The sequence below is a fragment of the Myotis davidii genome, unplaced genomic scaffold (genome assembly GCF_000327345.1).
Source record: "Myotis davidii unplaced genomic scaffold, ASM32734v1 scaffold436, whole genome shotgun sequence".
Lineage (NCBI taxonomy): Eukaryota > Metazoa > Chordata > Mammalia > Chiroptera > Vespertilionidae > Myotis > Myotis davidii.
Genome location: NW_006292604.1, coordinates 1,008,037 through 1,019,299, shown reverse-complemented (window position 1 = coordinate 1,019,299; position 11,263 = coordinate 1,008,037). Strand labels below are relative to the sequence as shown.

General features: G+C 37.6%; 1 protein-coding gene across 4 annotated transcripts in view; it reads left to right on the top strand.

The window, feature by feature from the left end:
- SLC7A11 (solute carrier family 7 (anionic amino acid transporter light chain, xc- system), member 11) overlaps nt 1-11,263 on the top strand; it is a 125,024-nt gene that overhangs the window by 4,277 nt on the left and 109,484 nt on the right. For all 4 annotated transcript variants that reach the window (XM_006766050.2, XM_006766049.2, XM_015565501.1 and 1 more), the window contains exons 2-3: nt 684-810; nt 3,993-4,108. In XM_006766050.2, the coding sequence (XP_006766113.1) occupies nt 684-810; nt 3,993-4,108 (243 nt within the window). The remainder of the gene's footprint in view (nt 1-683; nt 811-3,992; nt 4,109-11,263) is intronic.

The window sequence follows — 11,263 nt, the reverse complement described above, 5'->3', positions numbered from 1 at the left end:
TTTCAAGACCTAGAATTTATACTTTTCTGAAAAACAGATAAATCTTCTTTTATTTTTTACTGGTGAGAGAGAGAGAGAGAGAGAGAGAGAGAGAGAGAGAAATTTTGTTCTATTTATTTATGCATTCATTGGTTGATTCTTGTTTGTCCTTGACCTTGGATCAAACTCAGTACCTTGGCATATCAGGATGATGTTCTAACCAACTGAACTACTGGGCCAACGCTAGATAAATCTTCTTTATTTTGATGTAGCACAGACATATTTATTAAAAGGAGTTTCAATAGCATGAGGTCAGTTTGGGATAATATCTTAGTGTGAAGTTATGCTCTAAAAATAGGTTACTATTATTGGCATCGATCTCTTCTTTTTCCTTTGTTCTCAGGTTTGTGATTCAAAATTCTTAATAATATGATATTGTTTTAGAAGTTTGTCTTTACCATTTCAAATAAATTTACACTGTTTGAACAGAATGAACTAGATATCAAATTTAAGGAAGTTACAAGAAGAATTCGGTGGCTCTCTAGCAATTAGATGACCATAATTTCTCTTAAAATAGGATGTCATTTATACCAAAGCATGTAATAATATTCCATGCAGCATAAGCATTGTTGTTGTTGTAACTCTGTGGCAGAATGACTTGGTGATATTTATCTTAGTACCTGTTTATTATAAATATTTCACAGGAGCCATGTCCTATGCTGAATTGGGAACAAGTATAAAGAAATCTGGTGGTCATTACACATATATTCTGGAAGTCTTTGGCCCATTACCAGCTTTTGTACGAGTTTGGGTGGAACTGCTCATAATCCGGTAAGTGCATAAGTAGGAAAAAAAAAATACACCCTTCTTTGAATTACCATGATTATTTTAACCGAATTAAAACATGCATGCCATGTGACTATGCTGTAAACATGTCTACTTCAGGACACAATGTCTGTGATGAAATACCTTTTCTCAAATAATGTTTTCCATGCAGTTTTGCCACAGGCAGTAGTTTGCCAACCATGCCAAACTTTTTAGCAGCTGCTTTTCTTTAATCTTCAATTATTCTTTATGACATTTCAGGAAAGATGTTAATCTGAAAAGACATGAAGCATCAAATTCCACCTGGATAGCCCTAGTCAGTTTGGCTCAGTGGATAGAGCGTTAGCCCACAGACTAAAGGGTCCTGGGTTCGATTCTAGTCAATGTAACATTCCCCAGTTGCAGGCTCAGTCTTGGTTGGGGCCATGCAGGAGGCAACAAATTAATGTGTCTTGCTCACATCAATATTTCTCTCTGTGTGTGTCTTCCCTCCCTTCCAATCTCTCTAAAAATCAATGGAAAAATATCCTCAGGTGAGGATTAACAAAAAAATCCAGCTTGATAAATCACATCTTTTGACCAGCCAGACACAATGAAGCCCTAGGCTAGAAGCTGGAGTTGTCACTCTTGTGGATTACACCACTAAGGCATTTCACTTTCCTCAGTTTTTGTGATTAGGAACATTCCATGCTTCTTCACAACTTAGTGTGTCACCAAGTTTAAGGCTTTACAAAGAAATAAGACTTTACTCGACACAAATGACTCACATCCTCATGTTAAACAAATCATTGTGAAAATCTTTTTTGACTTTGCTCTTGTAGCACTGTGTTCCTCTTCCCAAGACTCTTGGTTTAGAATCAAGCCCAGTTGTGCTAAGTCACCCTGACTAGAAAGTTCCTTCCAACTTCATGGGAAACGTATGATGTCATTTAAAGTATCCCAATCCCTTAAGTTTAATTGCTTTCAGAAAACACGACCTGCACTTTCTGATCACAGAGCTTAACAGAAATAACTAGGAAAACTTGTTCTTCCTGTAAACTTACCAGTAACACACACCTGAGAGCTCATGAGCTTTTATCGTATCTAAATGGCAAAGACAGCACTGATTTATAAGCATTGATTTAACACTAGTCTTGATTTTTATAGTCCTAGGAGTCTCTTTTTTAACAAAGACCTTCAGAGTGGAATTTACTTCTTTGATAAGTGTGTTCTCATTTTAAACAATTCTACATCATTTAAAACTTGTTATAATGAAAAAGAACTACTTTGTTCTTTTTATAAAATCTGGGATTTTCCCAGAATGTGCCTTCCACTCTTTTCTGGTGATCTAAATCTTACTCCTCAAAGGTCAACTTAAATTCCGTCTTTTTCACAGTTAATTTCCTGTTCACCCTAGTTAACGGTCTTTCTTCTCTAATTCTTGTGAAACGTGCAGTCTCTGCTTCTCCTTTGATGTTGAACGTACTATCTGTATTCTTACTTCATATTTTAGAAGTCTGTGTTCTGGTTCCCTGTTAAAATTTCCAGTAATCATCTGTAAAACATAGATTTAAAGGAAAGAAATATCACACATCAGTACAAAGCAGGGGCCATTAGATTGAATTCACACATTCACCATATAGTCAATATTTATTGGGTTTCTATTACATGATAGACATTATACTGAACACTGGGGATAAAATAGTGATTAAGATGGACACAGTTTTATATGCATGGAGCTCAGGGTCAGTGAGGGAAATAGTTATCAATCAAGAAATCACATAAGTGAATGTAAAGTTGCTACAATATAAGCACTGTGAAAAGGAAGCCAAGGGGTTCACTAAGAGGGTATGCCAGGGAGATCTCACACAATCAGAGGACTGGAGGAAGATTGAACTAGATCTGAGCTATAAAAAACTGTCAAAGAGTCCAGGGGCTCCAGGCAAAGGGATCCTTTGCCACGGATCCTTCTAGTGGGAAGAAGCAAACTGAAGGAAAAAGGGAAATTTTACACTAGCTGGAGCCTGGAAATGAAGGATTTTTGCATGTCTGGAGCATGCTTTGAAAGCACTAAAATGACATGATCAGATTTTAAATTACACATCAAAAGACTTATAAATGATGGAGAACAGGAAAAATAGTCCTGTTTTGGAGTAGAAAGGGGGTCTCCAGGAAAAGAAGGAGTCAGAGTTGTAGCTCTGTCTGGTACCAGCAGGCCACACAGTCTAGGGCAGTGATGGCTAACCTTTTGAGCTCGGCGTGTCAGCATTTTGAAAAACCCTAACTTAAATATCAAAAAATTTCTATATGTGACACGGCACCAGAGTTAAGTTAGGGTTTTTCAAAATGCTGACACGCCGAGCGTCATAGGTTCGCCATCACTGGTCTAGGGACTGGGTGTGGGTGTTGGGTGACCACGGGAAAGAGGAGAAGCTGGAAGGGAAAATTGAGAAATTAGATAACCCCATGGCTTGTCTGTATATATATATATATATTTAAACTAAGAAGACATGGATAATTTTAAGAGAAATATTTGAAGAATTAAAAATGAAAATGCCTATTCCCTATTTTGCTATGTACCTATACATATTTCATTTTCTTATTTCACACATATTTTTCTCACTTGTGTAAAATTACAAGAGTATTTCTATTTTTCAGCTTATACTTTGAATCTAAATATTTCCATGGAATTATGGAATTAAGAATAATCACTTGGCTCTTCAAGTTTTTGTCCATACTGGAAAAGTAATAATAGTGTCAAGTATGTAGGCGTGTATTTACAATAAACACTTACTAATTTTTTGTTGAGTTTTGTGTTCATTTTCCTGACCATGCCCCATCCCATTCGATATGCACTGTTAACACATTCTTTCTGTGGCTTTAGTGAGAAAGAAGCCTGCTTTTGGTGAAGCTCAGCTCTGTCAGGATCTCAAGTAATAAACTAGACTTTTAAGGGGAAAAAGGGCAAATATGGGAGAACAGAGCCTTGCTCACAAAGAAATGGGAAGTTTAAAAACTATCCACCAAAGTTATTGACAAAATTTCATTTGAAATGTTGGTGACAACCTAATCAAATATGTAGTTCTGAAAATTATAAACTCTCATGTTTAACATGTTCCATGTGCTTGAATAAAAATACCTCATAATAGAAAAAGTTTATTGAAGATGCTATTTTTTTTTGTAGTAACCTAAACATGTATGTTTTCTAGCCCTGCAAGCACTGCTGTGATATCGCTGGCATTTGGACACTACTTCCTGGAACCGTTTTTCATTCATTGTGAAATTCCTAAACTTGCAATCCAGCTCATTACAGCTGTGGGCTTAAGTGAGTATGAATATGAAATACAAAAACACACCACAAAAATGATTGGAGATAGTTCTTCAGACTTTTTACATGGTCGAACCTACTTCCCACATCATGTTCTTTTTTTGCTTATAGTTCCTTGCCAAATTTGTGTTGGAAAAGAATAATATTTGGTGAGCTACCCCATTATATTACATGTCAGTTTCCCATTGGTGCAATATCCAGGATAGCTAATCATTTAAAAGGCAAAGAAAAACCACCTTGTTGGTAAAATAGAAATTGGTTACATGGGGAGGAAAAACAATTACAGATGAAAACCAAATTATTATTTTTTTAAATATATATTTTATTGATTTCAGAGAGGAAGGGAGAGGGAGAGAGAGAAACATCAGTGATGAGAGAGAATCATTGATTGGCTGCTTCCTGCACAACCCACATTGGGGATAGAGCCCGCAACATGGGCATGTGCCCTGACTGGTAATTGAACCATGACCTCCTGATTCTCAGGTCAGCACTCACTCAACCACTGAGCCACGGCCAGCAGGGGGAAAACCCAATTATTTTATGGATTTTTAGTATTAGAAATTTCCCTCCTCAGTGATAAAACATGCTGAATTATAACTCATTAATCCTCATGGAGTGATGTGTATGTGTTGGGTGTGTATGTTGTGTTCATACATTTAATGGTGTTAGCAGCTGTCTCAGTGTATGGGTTTAGTTGCCCATTGGTAATCACGATGAGTCTTCTTTCTATATTTGATTATTAGTAGCATTTCTTAGCTAGGAGTTTTCTTTACAATCTCCAAATTAGTAACTTGCTCATTTTTGTCAATGGGCACAGGTCGTAGAAAATTTATAGAAACAAATAAAAAAAGAGGATTTTGCACAACATTACATAAGTGATATAAAAGCCAAGTATGACTAAGTTTTTAGAAGGGTGGAGCTTCCAAACCTTTGACTCTTACTGGAAACGATAACTTAATTCTAGATGCTACTTGAGTCAAACTATTTTAAGAATCAACATTTGATTATTTAAATTACTCAGAAATGAAAAGCTACACAGAAATAACTGAATTATATACTCATAGAATTTTTAGTTATGTGTAGCTCAAGTATTTCAATGGAACAATGAAGAGGATGAGGACGATGCACATTTGATAGCACAGGGGTGAGTGGTTAGTTTTCAGGAAAGAGGAATTACACATAAAAATGTGGTAGTGGTTATAGCTCAGGCTCTGGAGGCCAGCAACCTGGAATTGAAACTTCATGTCTCAACTGCTTAGTTGTGTGATTTGGGCCTAAAAATTAAACCACTTTAAGCATCAGTTTTATTTATTGGTAAAACACCTGTGAAAAGATCATTTATCTTGAATGGCTGTAGAAAGATGAAGCTATGTTAAATGTTGAAGGCCTTTAGCAGAGCTGCCCATAAAAATTTTTGATAAATCTGGTATTCCACTATGGGACACACTAAAAGCCAATGTTGTGCCCATTCTATTCTTGTCTCTGGATTAACTGAGGCAGAATCATACTCCAATTATTATATTTGAAAAGAGAAAGGTAAGGGTAGTGTTTTTGAGGGCTCTATAAATTGCCAATAGAAGTTACTAATTAAAAACCATAACCAGCAAACTTTAAATACATTCTATGTAAACATTTACAAATCCACAAATATTGCCCACTTTGGCCTGGAAATAAGCTGGACAAAGGTTAATACATTACTATTTTGGGAAGTCTAGGTGACTATTTTCTTATTTACTCAAATTCTATTAAATAATTTTAAGGGAAAATTTGAATTTTGGGGAAGTTAATGGTAACCATACAAATTAAAATTTTAAAGCAATTATATGTAAGGATAACTAAGCATGTTATAATTTGCAAAACTTCTTTATGTAGTAGAGATTGGCGACTAAATAGTTAACAAAGAGTCAGTAAATCTTGGGTGAAGCTAGACATTCCCTTCTATTTCTGCAATTAGTTATAACATTTGTTTACAAATTCTGATGTTCTTTTGGAAGCTTGAAATTTTGAGGAAATGTGTTCCTATAATAAGAAGCATTAAAAGAGAAAAACAAACAAACACCCAGATATTCTTATGACTCAGTGGGAGTTAATGTAAGTCAGTGGCTAATTGGGAAAGTCAAACTCCCTTTGAGAAGAATTTAGCTTTAACGGAGCAAAGGGAACTGGGGACGGCAACAGAGAAGGAGAAATTCACCTGGGGGCAAATTTCTCACAGTCCGCATTATTCAAAGTTGAGAGAGGTGACTTTCTGTTTGCTGGGGGTGGAAGGTTAGTGAGAAATAGAAAGTAGAGTTTAATTGTATGAACTGCTTCTTATATTCCCTGGAGAAGGAAATCATTTGTGGTATTTCAATATAGAAGAGCAAACCTGAAGGGTTGTGTTATAATCCAATCACAGAAAGAAAAATGAATTTCAAGTTTTTTTAAACGTTAGCCAACCATTTAAGAAATGAGAGTGGGGATGGAGAGTTACTGAATGCTAATTTACTCCTCATCCCCCTTTAAAAAGTACAGAGGTCCCTGACTTAACAGTGGTTTGACTTATGGTTTTTATTTTTTAAAATATGTTTTTATTGATTTCAGAGAGGAAGGGAGTGGGAGAGAGAAATAGAAACATCAATGATGAGAGAGAATCATTGATCGGCTGCCTCCTGCATGCCCCCAACTGGGGATCGAGCCTACAACCCAGGCATGTGCCCTTGACCATAATGGAACATGGGACTATTCAGTCTATAGGCCAGTGCTCTATACACGGAGCCAAACTGGCCAGGGAGACTTACGATTTTTAGACTTTATGATGATGCTATAATGATTCACACTGTGGATGAAAGGGGCCACATGCTAATCTGACTAGCTCAGGGAAGGCCTGCGTGGCGGTCTTGCAAACTCAGAGACCTAAAGTAACCACAAACGATGGTCTGAAATTAAACTTTCACTAAAAGCAGTTATGGTGGGTAGCTAAATCCTAGGCCAGTATCCTCACTGACAAGGTCAACCTTTACTTTAACTGAGCCTATCTGTCTTTTCGCATCTGTGATAACATAACTTGTGACTTCCCTTTTTTCTGGACCCTTTGGGCGCCAGGACAGATACCACAAATTCCTTCATTGTTAATCATGTTCATTGTTCCTGCACCCACCTAAGTATGTGTCTATCATTTTACTTTTTATCCAATCCCAGAGGTTTCCCCACTTTGCTTTCTCCCGCCTCTCTAGTCTATCACCAGTGGATTTCATGTAACTCACCTACATCCCTTTCCTTTGATTGCAATGTATAAATACAGATGTAACCCGCCATTCTCGGGAGCATTATCTCAATTCATTGAGGTTCTGCTTCCTGGCTTATGTCGACAGTTTGGCTTAAACAAACTCACAAAAATTCTTTACAGGTTTCAATGGTTTTTTTATGTTAACATTACTCAGTAGAACCCAAACTTCAAATTTTGATTTTAATAATTTTTTACTATATTCTGAGCATATTTAAGGTATGCTTGGCTAAGCTATGATGTTCAGGAAGTTAGGTGTATGAAATGCATTTTCGTCTTAGAATATTTTCATCTCACAAAGGATTTATCTGGTTGTAACCCCATGGTAAATACAGGAGCATCTGGGCTCTACTTCATTTCTGTCAAATTACTAAGGATGAGAATCTGTGTTTATTCAAAGCCCTCTCCATTGGGGTAAACATGCGAGTCACATGGAAGTGTAACTGGGAAATCTTATATTCAAGTTTGGCATTCCCCTCTTTCCCAATACTGACATTTTACTCCCTTTACCTTTGGTGGAACCCCACGAATTTTCACTGTTTTTGTAGTTTCAAGAAGCACTGATATGCATATGTTGAATATTTAAAATGATATTTTGTCTGTTGTTCTGGTCTCATGAAACTAAATCCTAAGTAAGCATACACTCTAAAGGAAGAATAATATAATAAAAATATTTTTTCAGAATGTGAGATCTACTCCCAGATCCAACCCTCGCAACCCCCCTGAGTTTTTGAGTTTAGTTTATGTAGGTGAGTAGACAGCCCTGCCCAGCTTCTCATACCTGTGAGAATAATTAGGGGAAGCAAACAAACTAAAAATAACATGTGATTGCATTGTAAGAAAAAATTAGCCAGTTCTACAAACGCATTACTGTATTTTCTTTTCTGAAACTGTATTTTCCTGGCATCAGTGACTTACATGAAAGAAAATCTAGGACCAGTTCTGTGCTAGCATTTCTAATATACCATGTCGAGTGGGTTTGTTTCATCTTCCGAAGTCTGGCTGTACTTAATCCTTTTCTACCATAACTAAATTACCAAGACAGCCAAGTCTTAGGTAGATATGCATAGTATTTAAATCAAGGGGTCCTCAAACGACGGCCCGCGGGCCACATGCAAATACAAATATTGTATTTGTTCCCGTTTTGTTTTTTTACTTCAAAATACGATATGTGCAGTGTGCATAGGAATTTGTTCATAGTTTTTTTTTTAAACTATAGTCCGGCCCTCCAACTGTCTGAGGGACAGTGAACTGGCCCCCTGTTTAAAAAGTTTGAGGACCCCTGATTTAAATACACAAGTACTGCAGAAAAGAACCATTTTCTTCAGGAAGATAACAATGAAATGTGTCACTGAAGTGTCCCGAAATCCCAGCCAAGACAAACATGAACTTTAGCAGAGAGGGGGAGTCACCAGGAGTTTGGAAGAACCAGGTGTTCTAGTGAGATCATATTCTTTGAGCTACTTCCTCCTTGTTACCTAGGAACTAGTGGCAAAAGTGAGCACTCTGAAGGCAGCCTACCTTGGCTCCAATCCTGTCTTCACACTTACCTATGTGAACATAGGCATGTTCAATAATGTCCTGAGTCTTATCTGAAAAATAAGGCCAGTGATGGTAACCACATCATAGAGAGGTGAAGATTAAATAACATATCCATGTCAAGTCTTTGCACTGTGTCTGCCATGTAATAATAGTTTGCATTTGTGACCAGCCTAACCCAGTGTCTTTGCCTACACACATCAAGGCCCAGTAAGACACCAACAGGAGTTTGTAGCAAAGTGAGGGTTTATTTTTAGGAAGTGGCTTACGCCTGGAGACAGGTGAGCTAACGCTCAAAGACATGGCTCCCCCATGGTTTCCAGGGCATGGGTTTTATAGGGGAAAGATCATTAATCACGGTGACTAAGGGAGTTCGGGTCATGGTCTCTACTGATTGTTCAGAGCTAGGGCAGGGGGTCATTAGTCAGTGCATTTGGTCCTGGTGTCAGCCATGGCATCTTTTTGTCTGGTTTTGCCACTTTTTTTTTTTCTGGACCTGGAGCTGAAACACAACTGAGGCTTAGCTGTTCTCTCTCATTTGACTTTGACTGTAACTCTATCTCTGGGGTCAACAAACCAGAGTCTTTGTTCCTCAGGTCATTTAATGCTGATCAGGATTTCTTTGTCCTGAAGGCTTAACCCAGCAGTTCTCAACCTGTGGGTCGTGACTCCTTTGGGGGTCGAACGACCCTTTCACAGGGGGCCTAAGACCAGCAGAAAACATATATAATTACATATTGTTTTTGTGATTAATCACTATGCTTTAATTATGTTCAATTTGTAACAATGAAATTGGGGGTCACCACAACATGAGGAACTGTATTAAAGGGTCATGGCATTAGGAAGGTTGAGAACCACTTAACCATTGAGGGAGTGGCCCTGCAAGAGAGAAGGAGGCAGGTGAGTCAGGATGCCCATTGAGGCCGGTAAGAATCAAAAGGAAAGAAAGAAAGGAGAAAGGGTCATATTAAGAAATGAAGTTTCTACAGTTACATATGATTTAATGCTTACAACTTTTATTTCCAATAGTAAGTTCCCTAGATATAGACTCTCTGTTTATTTACTGCTACACATTTTCTCTGAAATTAGTGCATCCAGGAAATAAATGCTAACGAAGAGATAAAGGCAGTCCAGGCAGCTGTTAGGAAAACAGTGACACAATCCAAGTTAGCTCAGCCATGTAACACCCATACAGCATTCATATATTTCACCAGGATAACATGCAGCAGTCAGAAGTCCAAGCCAGGGAAAGCCCAATATAGCCAGGTTCAGTAATCTTAACTCTGCAAAAGCAAGGCAGACTTGAATTACAGTAGTGCAGCAAGACATCCTGCCATTCTAAGTCACAGACTCAGCCCTTAACATTCCTCTAAACATCCTCTTCAGAAATAGTTCCCTTCAAATATGTATTTCTTATCTCCAGGATTTGTACATATGGCTTTCCTGGCTGCATTTCAGGTCTTAGGAGACTGCATCATAAATAAGTGTCAAAAAACTCTAGGTCCCTGAATTTTCATTTTGGTAACATTTAGGATAAGCAACACTATAATAATAATCATTATCATCATCATCATCATCATCATCATCATCATCATCATCATCCCAAATTTATATAAATCGTTCCTAATGTGTGAAATTAGCAATTATTATTCAATGAAAGTAAAACAAGGACCAGAGAGCTTGCTCAGGTTTCTTTGATTATTACATTGTGGGTAGTGTATCAAAAACAAAGTAGGCATGATTTGTCTCAGAGACTCAGATCCTTTTTCAATATTGTTGGATAAGCAGCATTCATAGACTTAACTTTCTCTGTAAAGACACATGATGAAACAGCAGTTTCAGCCAAGTGAGAACCTTCACTGCGCCTCTGTACTGGCCGCCTTGTTCCTGGTTCAGCTGTAGCCTTCAGGGTGGCAGAGGTACACATCAGCTGTACCACATAATGAGCGCAATGTCTGGACGCTCAAATAAAGCAGCGTTTTGAGAAATCTTGGAGAGGAATCAGTCTTAACCAGAATTTTTATTTCAGCTGTCTGAGAGCAGAGCGAGGTGAGATGATCAATTCCTAATATCAGTTTAATTTTGTCTTCCATTTTTCTAAGAAGACTTAATAAAATACAAAAGAAAATCCCAAATACTTTTTTTCTTTTTTAATAGGCACTGAATACTTACATTCTTTATGAAAGTAACAAACCCTCTTCCTCTTCTCAAATATATAGAGCTTCCAAAAATAAGAATGCTTCTTTCTCTTTCTTTTTCCTTCCTCATCCCTCCCTCCCCTCCTCTCTTCCCTCCCTCCCCTCCTTCCTTCCTCCCTCCTTTGCTCCCTTCCTCCCTTCCCTCCCTCC